At 38.2% G+C, this 16,972-nt stretch overlaps 1 protein-coding gene across 1 annotated transcript in view; it reads left to right on the top strand.

Annotated features, from left to right (window-relative positions):
- The window catches only part of CAB39 (calcium binding protein 39), an 86,580-nt gene that overhangs the window by 22,835 nt on the left and 46,773 nt on the right, over positions 1-16,972 (top strand). Inside the window, exon 2 of the mRNA XM_046018880.1 lies at positions 12,736-12,891. Within this exon, the coding sequence (XP_045874836.1) occupies positions 12,778-12,891 (114 nt within the window). The 5' untranslated portion in view covers positions 12,736-12,777. The remainder of the gene's footprint in view (positions 1-12,735; positions 12,892-16,972) is intronic.

The following is a 16,972-nucleotide window of genomic DNA, read 5'->3' on the forward strand; positions in this document are numbered from 1 at the left end:
AGCTCTGAAGCATTATTTAAAACACATTGTTAGAGGTATATTTTGCATAGAATTATTGATATAAAATACCAAGCTTTGCCAAACTATATTCATACAGAAAGTTGAAACATGAAGACATGGACCTTAGGTTTTTGTTTTTGTTTTTTTTTTAATATTTTATTTTGACAGAGAGAAATCACAACTAGGCAGAGAGGCAGGCAGAGAGAGAGGAGGAAGCAGGCTCTCCGCGGAGCAGAGAGCCCGATGCGGGGCTTGATCCCAGGACCCTGGGATCATGACCTGAGTAGAAGGCAGAGGCTTTAACCCACTGAGCCACCCAGGCGCCCCTGGACCTTAGGTTTTTGAACTCAACTTTATTTCTAATATTACTAAGCTGATTTAGACTTTGGTATTCATTTGGTTAAAACTAGAAGAAAAGCATTTTTAAGAGTACTCCCTTTCATGGCTTCTTGGTTTAGTCCTGTGCAGGCCATCTTTAAACAACAAAAGACATTTGAAAACTGCTCATGGGGCCAGTCTTCAGCTGGGGTGAAAAGCAAATCTGTATACAAAGAGCACACTTTTTTCTGCAGAAGTGAAGTTAGTACACTTCTTAACTCCTAAGAGTTACTTAGCTGTGTGTTCACTTTAGTCAAAATACTTCCAACTCTGTCTTTAAAGTGAACTGTAGAACTGTTGGAGTGGGTGTTTACATATGCCCCACCTTGTTCCAGAAAGGATTTGAGGTAGCTTGAAATATTCTCTTGTATCTAGTTATCATAACTTTAGTCTTGAAAGTCCATAATGACTGCATGGCACACTGAAATCACCACAGTAAAGCTTGACATTAGTAATATGATTCTCTCAATAAGTGAAATTTAACATGAGGTTCCTGTTCATAAAATTAACACACAGCTTTTTTCTTTTTTTTCTTTTTAACGCAAGCTGGTGGTTTAAAACAAGTTCTTGTAAAATTACTTTTGTCTATAAATCAGCTACTAAAGCAAAGCCCTCTCCTATAAATGTGTATCTTGCTTTGTTGCTCAAATCTAAAATGAACTTTATCATTAGAGAATATTTCATAAGCATTATAATTTGACATTCCCATGTTTGTGTGAGTAAAAGAAACTCAAGGATGAACAGAAAGCTAGTTTTAGAAGAACACAAAATTGAAATTATTTCTAAACATTACTTTAAGCCCGTTTCCTTAAGTACTCATTCTGTAATTCACTTAAAACAAGAGGATCGAGGGCGCCCGGGTGGCTCAGTGGGTTAAGCCGCTGCCTTCAGCTCGGGTCATGATCTCCGGATCCTGGGATCGAGTCCCACATCGGGCTCTCTGCTCAGTGGAGAGCCTGCTTCCCTTCCTCTCTCTCTGCCTGCCTCTCTTGTGATTTCTCTCTGTCAAATAAATAAATAAAATCTTTAAAAAAAAAAAAAAAAAAACAAGAGGATCGAAAAGCTCATGGTCATGGTCACTCAGACCTCTGCATGTGTTTGGGAGTCTTACTTGAACCTGGAAGGGTGTAAACAGTTTTCATAGCCTAGCTCTTTATGCGGGCATTTCTGATGTTTCATAGAAAAGGAACTTCAGTTGTCAGTAATGAGCAGTAAAAATCCATTCCAAAGTGTATGAAATGGAAGGATGGGCCAATTTTTGTTTTGGGGGGGTAAGGAAGATTCAGGGGTATCTTTTCATGTTTATTTAACTCAGTAATCTTAGAAATTGCCTTTTGCCTATTTGATCAGAATTTTAAAAATCAGTATTTCTTAAAAAGTCACTTGGTGAACATTTATTTCTGAATACTCTGGTAATTTAATACTATTTTGTTGTATGTTTTTATAATCCTTGATCTGTATGTAAGATGAAAAGACAGATAAATACAAAGAGAATCTGGAGTCAAGAGACTTGCCTTGAATCCTGATATCCACACTGATTATGGGACCTCAGGGCCAGCCTTTTCTGTGAATCTAAAGATGTATAGGAAATATTTACCATAGGAGTTCAAGAAGGTGGGAGGGATAATTTTATGGATAGAAAGTGTTTATCATAGTAAGAATATAAAAACACTAGTTTGAAGGAATGTTTGCACCTCTGTGTTTATTGCAACATTATTTATAATAACCAAATTATGGAAGCAGCCCAAGAATCCATCGATAGATGAATGGGTAAAGAAGATGTGGTAGCTATATGCAATGGAATATTATTCAGCCATAAAAAAGAATGAAATCCTGCCATTTGCCACAACATGGATGGAGCTAGAGAGTATAATGCTAAGTGAAATAAGCCAGTCAGAGAAAGACAAATACCATATGATTTCACTCATATGTGGAATTTAAGAAACAGAGCAAGTGAACAAATTAAAAACAAAGAGACACAAACCAAAAAACAGGTTCTGAACTAGAGAACTAACAGAAGGTTACCAGAGGAGAGGTGGGTGGGGGGAAAGGGTGAAACAGGTGAAGGGGATTAAGAGGACACTTATCTTGAAAAATACACGGAACTGTTGTATCGCTGTGTTGTACACCTGAAACTGCCATAACATTGCATGCTGACTGAAAAAAAAAAGCCTGTAGACACTGGACTAGAGAATATACACCACACTATAATGCACAAGTGATCAGTACTGTTAATGTTTATTCTAATTTAACATTAATAAAAGCAGTCCGTGCGAAAAAAGTTGTGAAAATCCAAAAGAGGATAGTTCTACCAATTGTGCCTCGGTCTCAGGAACCCAGCAGTATTCCATGTTGGTTAACTACCTGAATCCATCGCACTTTAATCAGAATTTTGCCATGTTTATATTCTTGGCACAAACAGCATACAGATGGGCAAATTAGAGTTGCTCAGCAAGTAGGGGTCCGGCTTTGTGCATAGCAACAGGTAAATTATAGGTGCTTTCCTAAGATTTCCTGCTCACTTCACCTACAAAACCATTTAAGTGGTGGCCCCTAGCCCTTTTCTGGCTAGGTTTCAAATTAAAACTTTCTAGTTAGGGGCGCCTGGGTGGCTCGGTGGTTTGGGCCGCTGCCTTCGGCTCGGGTCGTGATCTCGGGGTCCTGGGATCGGGTCCCGCATCAGGCTTTCTGCTCGGTGGGGAGCCTGCTTCCCTCTCACTCTCTCTGCCTGCCTCTCTGCCTACTTGCGATCTCTCTCTGTCAAATTTAAAAAAAAAAAAAAAGTTAAAACTTTCTAGTTAACTCCTACTTGTTTATATTTCAGTCATTTCTGTGGCCTTCTCTGTTTTTGAGAAGTGTTTTTCAGTGCCCGTCAATAAGTGTATCCGGAATCCTGGACAAAGTGTGTAACAAGATGGTTAATAATCAGTTTTGCCCCCACAGGGCTTCCTGAGTCATTGGGCTGATACACATGTAAATAACAAGAGCACAGCATCATCAGGGTTTTAAAAGCTTAGGTGTGAGGAGGGAGGGAACTTGCACTGTGGGGTCTTCCTGGAGGGGTTGGCATTTAGACCTGGGGTGGGGATGGGCTGGATGTTGGACAAGTAGAGAAGGGTGCTCGCAAGGAGGGGCTACCCATGGTGGTATTGCTGTAGTTTTCCAAGAATTATTTCCAGGAGGGGCACTGTAAGTCAGCTGTTGAAGGACTTGCCCATATACTTATTCCTCTGTAGATGTGCTTCCTCTTCCTGTCTGCCATAAACAGAAAAGTTCATTTATGGAACTGCAGTGGACAAAATGAACACATGTAGATTAGAACAGTGAAGTAAGAGAGCTGTGAGGCCCTGTAGAGGAGAATGGGTTGTTTTTATACCAGAAACATCAATTACGGTAGTCTTTTGTAGTTACCCATAAATTTAACCTTGGACAGTTTGGCAAATAAAGGGACAAAGCAAAACACAATAGACATACCCATTAAAAGAAACATACCAGTTCTTCAGAATAGGAACTTTGTCTTTTTTTATTAATTTTCTTAAATTATGAAAATGTTCCAGCATATACAAATAGAATCTAGTATAATGAATTTTCAACTTCAACAGTTGTCAATAATTTGCTAGCCTTGTTTCATCTGTTCCCCCACCCCACCTTACTCTGAGGGGCACTGGAATATCTTAAAGCAAATCCCAAATTACTTGTACTTTGGTATGTATTTCTCAGTAAGGGCATTTTTTTTTCTTAACCTACGATAGCCCATTATACTACCTGACAGAATTAACAGATTCCTTGATTATCTCTCCAGTGTATAATTTTTCTGATTGCCAGGATACCTCTTTGACAGTTGGTTTATGTGAATCAGGGTCCATAGAAGATCCATACATTTGACTGTGTCTTGTGAGTCTCTTAATATTCTCTGCTCCCCACCCTTAGCCTGCCTTGTGCTGTTTCATCTGTTGGAGAAACCCAGTTATTTGACTTCTTCCTTGTTCTGGGCTTGACTTACTGCTTCCAGTGATGTTTTTTTTTTTTTTTTTTTTTTTTTAAAGATTTATTTATTTGACAGAGAGAAATCACAAGAGAGGCAGGCAGAGAGAGAGGAAGGGAAGCAGGCTCTCCGCTGAGCAGAGAGCCCGATGCGGGACTCGATCCCAGGACCCCGAGATCATGACCTGAGCCGAAGGCAGCGGCTTAACCCACTGAGCCACCCAGGCGCCCCTCCAGTGATGTTTAAATTGTTCTTTATCCCCAGTTTCCTGTAGAAACTTGATTAGATTCAGAATTTTTGTTTTATAGTCAGGGGAAAGGAGATCAAATACTTATAGATGGTGAAGCTTTGTGTTTCCTATTGCATTATGTCATGAGACAGATTGATATCTGGCTGTCCTATTTTTAGCAATAGACCAGTGTCTTCCAAATTGTCAGCTCCAGTGTTTCCACTGAAGTTCTCCATCATCCTTTCGTCTAGAATTTTAACGATCATCACTGATGATTGTTGCCTAGATCCTAGATTCATCAGGGATTACAAAATGGCAATTTTCTGCTTTTCTTATGTTTATTAACTATGTGAATCTTCTATAAAGAACTTTTCCTTGTCACCTATTTGGTTGCCCTCAGACACATCCTGTCTCAGAGAAGACAGGATAAATGTGCTGTTCCCCTTCCTTTATTTACCAGTTTTGGGGCTAGTGAGTTGTTGCTCTCAAAAACTGCAAGGTGACCGATGGATTTTTTTAGTACTATAATTTTCATGGATTTTAATGTTTTACTTATATTAACTATATTAAATATACTTATATTATTAAATATATAATAATTTATATACATATGCAGATGTTTAATTTTTGTGTCAATTCATTGTGGTCATTTTTTTAATGCCCAAATTATATCTTCTTAGGTCTATGAGAGCCTTCAGATTGACTCCTGTGTCTTTTTTTCATGAACCTATTCATCTTTGCTTCCTGAAGTAATTAACATGTCCCAGGCTCATCTTGTTTGTGTATTTCCTGCCCCTTCGTGGAGACTTGTTCCTTTTACAAGGACTGAGCTTGTATTAATTTTTTAAAATGGCACTTTTGGAACACCTGGGTGGCTCAGTCAGTTAGGCCGGTGCCTTCTGCTCGGTTTGTGATCCCAGGGTCCTGGGATTGAGTACCATATCAGGATCCTTGCTCAGTGGGGAGCCTGCTTCTCTCTCTGCCTCTGCAGCCTGCTTGTGCGAGCTCACGCTCTATCTCTCTCTCTCTCTCTCTCTCTCTGATAAATAAATAAAATCTTTTTTTTAAAAGGCACTTTTATCAAGAAAAAACAGTATTACATGCACATTGTAAATACTTAACCTTAAAAATTTAGTATATAACTCATATTCTCACTACCTGTTACTAATCTCTGATATTTCTTTCTCTTAGTATATGTATCTGCACATATATATCACACATGGGATTGTTTTATACACATACACAGTATGTATATATATTTGCACTTTTGTATCTAAAGTATTTTCAGGAAGGAAGACTTGTGGACATTTTTTCATGTCCATGGAAATCTTCAGAAGCATTTATTTTAGATGACTTTACAGTGTTCAATTATATTTACTGAGGATTTTTGTTGTTTTCCCATTTTCCACTTTTGAAAATAATAATTCAGCTGCCATCATGGCACATAAATCTTTAAAAAGCAGGTTAAAGCAGAGAGAGACATTTTTTAAGCATACTGCTATGTAATGAACATACTTATTATAATATGAAAGATACTGATAACCTGATCGTGCATAGGAGTTGTTTGAAGTCTTAGCCCTTCCACTTTACTAACTAGTTTCATGATATTTAAACAAATTATCCAGTATTTTTGAGCCTTACTTTATTCATCTATAGAACAGAAAAAAATAAAACTTCTGTTAGGAATGAAGGATCAAAAGAGTTCTACTCTTTCCTTGAGGATCAAAAGAAATAGTTCATTCATTCTACAGATATTTCAAAGTATGTACCAGGCACTTTTCCGGTTTCTGGGTCTACAACAATGAATGAGTGAAACCAATAAGGTCTTTGTTTTCATAGGACTTTGTAACAGAAAGGAGCAGATAAACTTATGTCAGTTTATGGTGATAAGTGCTGAGAGAGCAATGAAGAAGATAAGGAGATGAGAGCAGGGAAGAGGTGCTATTTTTGAAACAGTGGTCTGGGAAGGCCCTATTGATAGGGTGTCATTTGAGTAGAAGTGTGAGTAAAATGGGGGAGAGAGCCATGGTGATTTGAGCTAAGAGCTCTTCATAAACAGTATGGGGAATGTCGTTAGGCCTGACCGGGAAATTCAAGCCTTAGAGTGTGCCTCAAGTCTAGAGCACAAGAGATGAGAACAGGGAGGAATGGATCACAAGGAGCCTTACGAGTCTTGGTTAGGAGTTTAGATTTTATTCTGAATGAAATGGGAAGTCATTAGCAGGAGGTATTGAACAGAGGAGTGAACACTGCTTTGTAATCATTAAGTGTCATATGAGAGACCTTATTTTAAATACTGCTACTGTTACTACTACTACAGCCTTCTGGTTTACCATCTAGGCTATGCAAGAGTGTCAGTTTGACTCCTGCATAGTGTCCAGTGTTGAACATCCTTAGCCCCTGGAAGTCTAGTCAGGGTATATTAATTGCAAAAGACACTCCAAAGTCTTGTATCTTTTGGGCACTTAATTTTGGTTTTGACATAGTTAATGATGAGGTATCTATTTGGTGGCTTTGTTCATTAACCAAAGGTTCAATTATTTCTTCAAGCTATTGATAGTTTATTTTAATGGAGCTAAGTCATTGCATCTTATTTACAGCTGAGAAGGGCATGTATCCTGTCCCTCCAGAAGCTGAATTAAAACTTTTAAAATGCAAGTTTAAAAAGAAAAATAAGATCACTTATTTTGTTATCCAGTCTGTGACTAGTCCTTTTTTTTTTTTTTTTTTGCTCATTTTTCATTGTGGAAACAGTCACAAATCAGATTTTAGAAGGGAAAAAAAGCTTGCATAACTATCCTTTATTACTGTTTATTCAGTTTGACCATATGCAGATGCTGTGTTAAACACATTTAAACACATGCTATTAATTCTTATGCTAAGTTTTGAGGTAGCTATTGTTTTTCTCATTTTAGAGGTGAGGAAAAGGGGTGTAGAAAAGTCTGAGTAAGCTAAAGCATGAAGTCAGGATTTGAACGCAGGTTATCTTTAAAGCCGTGTAATTAACCATTGTGCTTTATCTCATTGCCCTGCACAACTGTATGGATGGTCTGGCACCTAGCATGACATCTGGCATGTTGTAGATATTCAGTATTTGTTTGAATTAAGGAACATGAACCCTAGAAGCAGCACATTAGGCCTCAGAGCTGGCTATCTAAAGATGGGTTCAGGCGTGTACAATATTTCACACTTTCCATAACTGCTTAATTAAGGTACTTTAACAGTCTTTGTTTGTAGCAGTCTTCTTACTGTGTGTGGGGTTTTTTGTTTGTTTGCAGTTTCTGCTTTTACCACCAAGTTTATGAGTCAGATCTAACAGGTTAGTATAGAGTCCTGTGAACTCAACTGCCTAGGATGTGTCATCATTCAGCACTTTTCCTTATTGTCCCTGTACACATACGCCTACGTCCGTGCACATGGGAGTGTTGTCTTCCTCAGAGCAGGCGCCCCGATGCCTTTAGTTTGTGGCATATAGTGAGTGTGCAGTCAGTATGTGAATGGTTGCATGTCCTATGGACCACTTGACTACTTTTCCATATTTCTCAGTTCATAGGTGAATAGAATTAGATACAGTTAAGAGGGAGTCACACAAGCCAGAAGCAGTCAGATGCCTAAGGAGGGCAGTGCCTTGCAGTGCTCACTCTAACAATGTTAGACTTTTATTTTCCCCGTGGGTGTTCTGTATGTTCTCCAGCACTTTTTGGGGTGGAGCCTTATGCTCTTAGGAGTATTCACATAACAGAGCAGTTAATTTGCAGATTTTGTTCTTTGTGAGATATTAAGTGACCATTTCTAGTATCATCTGGTCTCCATCTGTTTTGAAGAGAATAGACTTCCAGTACAAAAGACCACAGATACAGAGCAAGTAATGAAAAGGAGAATGTATACTGAACTGTTTATACCCATTCATTGTCTTTATAGGCTGTGCTAGTGACTTTCACGGTCTACCTTGTGTCATCCTTTAATATTTGAATTTTGCATAATGAATAATGTCACCATTTCTTTAAAAAGTAGAAGTTTAACTCTCAGTGATAGACATAGGTGCAGCAGTAGATACAAAGACTTTGATTATTCTGACCCCCATCCCAACTTCCCCCACTCTAACCCCCAAGGATATAGAAGATTTGCTTATGTGAACAAAAGCACAAAGTGTTTTTGGATGTCTTGGTGATTTCAGTGATCCCAGTCATTATGTGAACCAGATTTCCCAGAGCATCCCCTAAGGGTGATACTTGGCCCCATTTATAACCACTGCCCTATGTGGAGGATAGTAAAGTTCTACATTTGGTGTCTATAGCATGGAGAGATTGAGAAAATAGAATTGACTGAAACTGTGAACTGATTATATATGAAAGAGCTAGCAACTAGAAAGAATTGGGTATGATGACCAGGGTTTGGGACTAGATGAAAGAATTCATTTGCCATGAAGGGGAACTTAAAAAAAGAAGTAGGGCTTAGGGATGAGGTTTGAGTTGCCTGGAGGACATTTATAGAGAGCAGTACTTGGAAATGTAGGCCAGTTGGTTGGGGAAGGAGATGGATTTCAGGTTACTGAAACCATAGGTAGTTGGTCACGCATCTGACTCTTGGTTTCATGATCTCACGGTCATGGAATTGAGCCCCATATCCAACTCTGCATTCTGCACTGTCTACTTAAGCTTCTCTCTCTCTCTCCCTCTCACATGTGTGCGCACACGCTCTCTCTCTCTCTCTTTCAAATAAATAAATAAATAAATCTTTAAAAGAAAAGAAACCACGGGTAGATGAGATCGATCGGAATATAGAATAAGAACACAGCCAGGGGTGGAACCCAGAAGGACATCAACGTTGTAGTAAAGATAAGTCATTGAATTAAATGCAGAAAGAAAGGGCATTTGGAGAGAAAGGAAAACAGCTAAGGGAAAGCAGTACACGGAAGCAAAGGGGTATGCAGTGCTCGGTATTCACACAGACTCCTTTCCTGCAGCTTTAGCATAGAGTTCATAAATGTTGGTTTTAATATGAAACAGTATATTTAATTATTCCTCACCCCCACCCCCAGTCAACTACCTCGAATTTTCAAGTTAAATTTCCTGTGTAAGGCTTCTTTATCTTTGGGATAAATACAGCATACAGCATGGTTCGGCATCAGGAGCAAGCTTACCTCCAGTTTGAGAATTATAGGTGTATGGTTTTCCACAGCCCTCTAGAATGCTAACAGTGGCTGGTTTTCCTGATTGCATTAATAATTTTGGCTCAGCCTGAAGAATCCTGCTGAGGTATATTACGAACCCAAAAAACCTTTTTTTAAAGGGATGGAGGAAATTGGTTGTATTTGAAAGCTAAATGGATTTTTCAATTATATATTTTTGTCCATTTCCGTTCATGAACTCCAGTTATGTCCAAAACATAGTTTAGGCAGTTTTAAAATAGTATGAAGAAATAGTTTGAACACATGGAAAAGTTGAGTAACAAAGGAAAACCCATATACCCATCCTCTAGATGTAAAAATTAAGATTTGTACCATATTTGCAAACATGGTACTCTGGCTTAGAAGTAGTTGGCATATACTGGGAACAAAAAGAACATCAGTGTGGTTGGACCTCTGTGATAAAGGCCAGGGCACTGGGCTTGACTTGGAAATGGGTAAAGCCTAGGAGGGCCGTGGTAGGAATTTGGATTTTATTATAAGGGCAGTGCAGAATTATTGAAGGGCCTTCATCAATGGGCTCTTGTTACGAATCCCTAAAACTCCTTCAAATACTTGTAATGAAATATTGCTGATGGTAAAGAAGGAAAAGAGGGAACCTGGAAAGGCAGGCAGGTCCTTATGCTGAAAGGTATCTTTTAACCATCTCAGTCTTTGTTACCATTGCTTCTCAGCCAGGGTATCACCATACTTGGGATCGTCAGCTCCAGAACTCAGATATGTGCCTGAGTGTGTTTCATCTCCAAGGATCTTGCTGAGGAGTGTCCACTTCTTGTTTTGGGTACTCGTTACTAACTATATTTCCTCAGAGTACAGTCTTACTAGTTTATATGTTCTGCAAAATTTTGGCTGCATAGGAATGATTGTGTCATGCTTCCTCTTTTCCCTCACAGAAGCACATTATATGGGTTCTCTTCAGCAGCTGTACCCTTTCTGCTATGACGAGTATTTGGTTTATGGCAGAACTTCTTAAAACCCCCTTTGCCCTGGAAAGTTACTTCTTCCACCATTGAGCCAGAGCTGAAAATATCTCTGTTGCGTAGCACCGTAACACTTTCTGCAAATACCATTAAACATTCCTACCCTCCACCCAGCATTGACTTGTAGCATCATTGCTATTATTTGCAGAGTACAAATAGGAAAGATTGTATTTTCAGAGGATTTATTGTGAGTGTGAATTCACTGTTTATGGAAAAGCAACCTGCATTAACCCCTCAAAAAAAAAAAAGTAATGGGAAAGAATGATCCAAGATTTGTGGATATCTGTGCCTATGAACATAATTTGTGTATCTAGCCAGGTAATCAGATAATGTAACAGCCACTTGGGATAACTCAGTTATAATTGATCTAAACTTCTTGTCATAGAAAAGATATTTAGATACAATTTTATGCATCTTTGGATTTTAAGAACCTGTGGTTCTCTTTGGTCCTGTGATCAAGCAGATTTACAAGCTGATAGAAAGATGGTAAGTTATATAGGTGATACTTGGGTGTAAAGATTGGTCAGAACAGGTCATATCAAAACATGTCAAGAAATAACACACTTATTCATGTTTTAATTGTAGGCTTAACGTTAGCGTGAATTTGCATGCTCTTCCCCCCAAGTGTGTGTTTATAAACAGATACGCAGTTCCCTATATCTCAGACTTCAGAGAAAAAACATTCAAATACTTTATTCAAGTAAAGTCTTAGGCAAAGTCCAAAAGAAGTGTTAATGCACTGCTATGCAGTGGAGATATTTTGTGTTGACATGGGGGAAAAAACTTGGGCGGTGGTGGGCAGTGGGCCCCAGGGACAGTTAAATATAGGAGATTGAAAGTCACAGTTTGAAAACCACTGACCTAAGTGCTCTGTAAGGTTCTTCTCAAAAATGTTACCTTTTGGTATCTTATATGAGGTTGTTTAATGTCTATGAACTAACTTCTTTCAGTGTATCTAGTAAAAGTTATTATAAGTTCTGACATATTCCCAAGTTACTTCCATTGTTTGTCTTGTTAGTAACTTTGTTTTTTCATGGTGACTTCTTGGAATAGTTGATATCCTCCTTTTACATGATGTAATATTGTGGTTTATGTGGTTGAAATATTGTTTTCTGCTACCCACAAAAAATTAAGAACTTCCAGAAGTTCATTATTCCCAGGGTTTTATCCAGTGAGTTCCTTCATAGGAGATAGTCTTATCCAGGCAGAAAGAGTACACATTGAAACTGTTACTTAAGGGACTTGAGGATCTGCCTGGAGATTTGCTCAAGGCTTGGTCCAAGATTCTCTCCAACTCTGAGACCCTTACTGACTAAAGAGAAGGAGGTGTGTGCCCACTGGGTACTTGGGAGGAAACAGTGAAAACACTGGCCAAGACCTAGAGAGTGAGCTTGTTGCTAGTGCTGTTTGGCTGAGCTCCTTACCTAGCTTTTTTGCCTCAGTTTCCTCAACTGTAAAATACAGATATCTATTAATTAGAGGTATAGTGCAGTGACTAAGGACACTTTGGATCAAGACAGACCTGAGCTGGTTTTATCGTTTAGTACCTTGAGTCAGTTTCTTGACCTCATTAAAGTTCACTTGTAAATGGGAGTAGAAATGGTAGTAATGTCCCTCAGGGAATTGTTTTAAAAGATCACATAAGATGATGAATTAAAGTGCTCAGTATGGGGCCTGGCAGTACTAGTTGCCCTGCTCATCAGCACCAGCATGTTCCTCCTCAAATGAGTAGTTAGGAGAGCAGGTGATAAAAAAGGTATTTTGAAAAGTACAAAGTGTTCTGTAATTCTAAGATATTTCTGCATTATCATTTCCTTTGATTATTTGTGGGTTTCTCAGTTCCTGCTCATTTTGAAAGTTCTGTCGTAAAGTGACTTTCTCAAACACTGGTTTTCTTCCCATGTTAGGATTTAAAAAGCATGTTTTTTTTCTATTGACCCCGCTTTTTCTCACCTGTGCCTTTCTGTGTCCTCAGGTAAAGCAGGCAGAGCGCAGCGAGGCATCCATCGCTGCCGCCATGCCGTTCCCGTTCGGGAAGTCGCACAAATCTCCAGCAGACATTGTGAAGAACCTGAAGGAGAGCATGGCCGTTCTGGAAAAGCAAGACATATCTGACAAAAAAGCAGAAAAAGTATGTATTTGGCTTTATTTTATGTTTTAAATTTTTTGATTAGGAACAAATACAATACAGATTATGGGGTGATTTTAAAAGATCAATAATTCCCAATTTGGAGTTTTTGAAATAGGGTCCTAAACTAGCATTTGCTAATGCTTAAACACCACATGCTTTCTTCTGTACTTCCATCTAATAGATTGATTTCTAACTTTTTTCTCGGTTTTTCATTTCAGGTTTTCAAGTTTGTTTAAATTGGGAAGATGGTCGTTTTGTTTTTGTTTTTGTTTTGTTTTCATTGTTGAAGTGGTTTATCTGATTCCTGAAATCGCTGTTTCCACTGGTGGTTGTCTTAGAGCAGTACCTCATCTGGTTTCCTTTCCTCCTTTCCGTGTTGCCTTTATCTGTGACTAGTGTCTCCCTCTACCCAGTCACCATAGCCTAAAACTTGGCTTTCATCCCAGTCTGTCTCCTTCTTCTTTTCACAAAATAGTATCAACCCCTACTTCCTAAGGGATTTATGAATTGATCATGACATCCATTCCCACTTGATGAAGACCCTCATGACCTTTCTTAAGGACCTTAGCAGTAGCTTAGTCCTTAGTATTCTTTCTAAAATACCTCCCCTACTTTAAACCTTCCTTGCAGACTCCTCCCATGGCACACAAGACCCTTCATGACCTGGTCTCTGCTTCTCAACCCTTCTTCCCTTTATTCTGTGTACTCTAACAATCTCAGCTTGCCTCTGTTTGTTAGAGCAACTAAAGCAAATAATCAGGTATACTGTTTTTAATGCCTTTGTCTTATCCACCCCTTCCATTTCTACCTCAGACCCATTCATCTTTCAGAACCACCCTGTACCTTTCTTTTTTCCTAGATGGCTTCCCAGAGTACTCCCTTTCCTTCCTCATCCTTACCCCTAAAACAGATCTCTACCTTTTGGCCACCTCCTTTGGAAATGCCAGCACTGCCACCATCTTAAACATGATTTTGTTTGTGTCGGATATTTGTCTCCCTTATTAGAGCATGGGCTCTTTGACCCATGTGTTATTTCTGGTCCACTTATGCCCTCCACAGTACCTGATTCCCATGGGCTTGGACTCCCTACTATTATTTGAATGAGTGTTTCAGCACTCATTGGAATGACATTTACCACCCTGTTGTTTGTTTTAGAAGGTTGTTTCCTATCTTGGGTTGTTGAATATTCTACTGCTTAACATCTTTTTTAAGTCCAAGGCTCTGGTTTACCTATGTTCTTGTGAAGAAGAGAAGTTCATACTCATGGGATTAAGATTTGTTACAGGCCATTCAGTTAGATCTTCCCTGGAAATTTTAGTCTCTCACATTCCCATCATAAGAGATCAATAAATGTTAATGATATGATAAAACTTTAAAAAAAAAAAAAGGTCTGGTGTAACAGGTGACAGCTAGATTCTCATATTTGTGTTTGCATTCAGTCTGCTGTCATGTGTTAATTATTTTGGTTGAAATACATAAAGAAAATCTGGCCTCATACAGATGTATAGGTAGGAAAAGGAGGTATATTTTAAGAAAAGGCTTTCAAATAATTTTGAATATTTTTTATACCAAACCAAAATTCAATAATTGATAGTTTCTTGGTTGTAGTAGAACCCAAAAGTATCGTGAATATACTTTTCATACTCTGTATTTTGAAAAGACCTTTTTTTTTAAAGATTTTATTTATTTATTTGACAGAGATCACAAGTAGGCAGAGAGGCAGGCAGAGAGAGAGAGGAGGAAGCAGGCTCCTTGCTGAGCAGGGTCCTGGGATCATGACCTGAGCTGAAGGCAGAGGCTTTAACCCACTGAGCCACCCAGATGCCCATAATATTCTGTATTTTGAAAAGATCTTTTATCCATGTATGATTTTGTAACATTCATTGATCATTTAGAAAGTATTAGATCACTGACATATACACATCTTCCAAATGCTAACACATTATACAATATCAAAAATTCATATTTTTAAATAGTACTACTAATCCCATCAGAAAAGTCTTAAGTATTGGGAAGTGGTCTGCATTTTGTATTCAAAATTTAGATTTGGTAACAAATACTATTGGGTGTTTTCCCTAAAAGTGACAGGTTTACTTCATTCATTTTTAAGAAAATATCTGCCAGATGTCCAAGCCTAAATGATATGTCAGTTTTCTTTCAAGTAAAAATGATTTTCCATTAAAAAAGTGGATTGTTCAGCTCATAGCTCAACAATTGTATGTTTCCTTAAGACAGCCAGTTACACTTCTGGAAGGGTCAGAAGGTGCTTATGCATGCTCCCCATTTATCATACCAGTGTTAAAAAGACATATGTGTACTCAAAGATCAAAATTTAATAAAATGAATATTTTGTTCCTGCTTCCTCCTGACATTCTTAAGTGAAACTGACTTTTTTTTTTTTTTTTTTTTTTGGTTAACTGAGTGCATGATGATAAAGATTACAGTGATAGCTTAGTACAGTTTGCTGTCCATGTCTTGACTCAGTCTCGGAGGTCATTGCTATCAGTGCAGATGGCAGTATAACAGAAAAAGGCAAATAATGTGTTAGTATTGATTGAAAATAATTTTGACCTCATGGTTCCCTTGAAAGGGTCTCAAGGGTCCCCAGAGGTCTACACTTTGAAATCTGTGGTAGTTAATGGAAGGTGTATGTGTGTGTAGGTCAGTTGCATCAGGTAGGGGGAGTATCCTAATTTAGATGGGTTATATGAGGAAGCTTCTTTGAGGAGGTGGCATTGGAGATGAGTTCTGTAATTATAGAAAGCAAGTTTAAGATTGCCTGGATGGCTGAGTCAGTTAAACGTCCAACTCTTGGTTTCAGCTCAAGTCATGATCTCTGGGGATCAAGTCCCGCTCTCTCAATGCTCTCTCTATCTGTTGGAATTCATATCATCTACTTTACTAAATCAGTGGTTTTCAGCCAGGAGCAATTTTCCCCTTTATGGGACATTTGGCAATATCTAGAGACATTATTGGTTTTAACACTGGAGGGAGGACTGCCACTGCCATCTAATTAGTAAAAAGGCCAGACATGTGCTAAGCATGGGACAGCCCCCACAACCAGGAATTATCTGGCCCAAAATGTCAGTAACACGGAGGTGAACTGCTGCTTTAAACCTTAGCAAAAATGGACTTCCTGCTATTAGGATAAACAAAGCATAGAAAAATAGTTGAATTTATGAAAAATTTCATTTCAGAGGAGAAGAACAATTCTGAAAGGCAATCCATGTAAAGTATTTACTCTGAAATAGATTAAGGAGAGGGAGGAGGACCATGAATTTATTGACTCACCTTGTTATCAAGCTTCAAAAGAAAGTAGCAACTGATGTAGATGGTGAAGAGGGAACTGAGACCTGAAAACAATGAAAAGATGAAAATCTCATCACTTGTTAAAAACCATGAAAAACAACTTAGACTTCATACTTCAGACTGAAAACTTGAAGGTAGTCCCAGTAAAATCATGCTAGCTATGACTTACTTAGCATTGTTCTGGAAATCTAGCCAGTACATAAAGAAATTGTTTAGAAATAAAAATAAATCTGCTACAAATAAACAGGGAAAATTACATTGTTGAGATATTCATATATCTGTGTAAAACACAAGTAAACCAGTTTGAAAGTGAGAGTTCACCAGGGCAGCTAAATTGATAGAAAATCCATAGCACCCCTAAGTGCCAATCAGAACTATTTAGAAATTGTAATATTTTAAGAAAGTACTTCATTTACAATAGCAACAAAAAAGTATAACATGTCTGGGAATACTTTCATCAGGAGGTATGAAGAACCTATATGTAGAAAACTATAAAACCTTATTTGGAGGCACCAAAGAAAACATGGTCCATGTTATCAGCTGGCATACAGTTAAGATGCCATTTCTTCTCAAATTAATTTTTAAGCTTAAAGCAATTTAATTCAAATGCCAGTAGGATTTTTGTAATTTAAAAAATTATTCTGAAGTTCTAGAAGAGTAAATAAAATAGCTACAAAGTTGTGGCAGGATTGAAGGAATATAAATTCTACTTTATTTTGAAGCAAAACACTCACCATCCACTCACAGTCTTTCCAACCATGGTTAATGAAAC

This window comes from Meles meles, chromosome 9 (assembly GCF_922984935.1).
Source record: "Meles meles chromosome 9, mMelMel3.1 paternal haplotype, whole genome shotgun sequence".
NCBI classification, from domain to species: Eukaryota; Metazoa; Chordata; class Mammalia; order Carnivora; family Mustelidae; genus Meles; species Meles meles.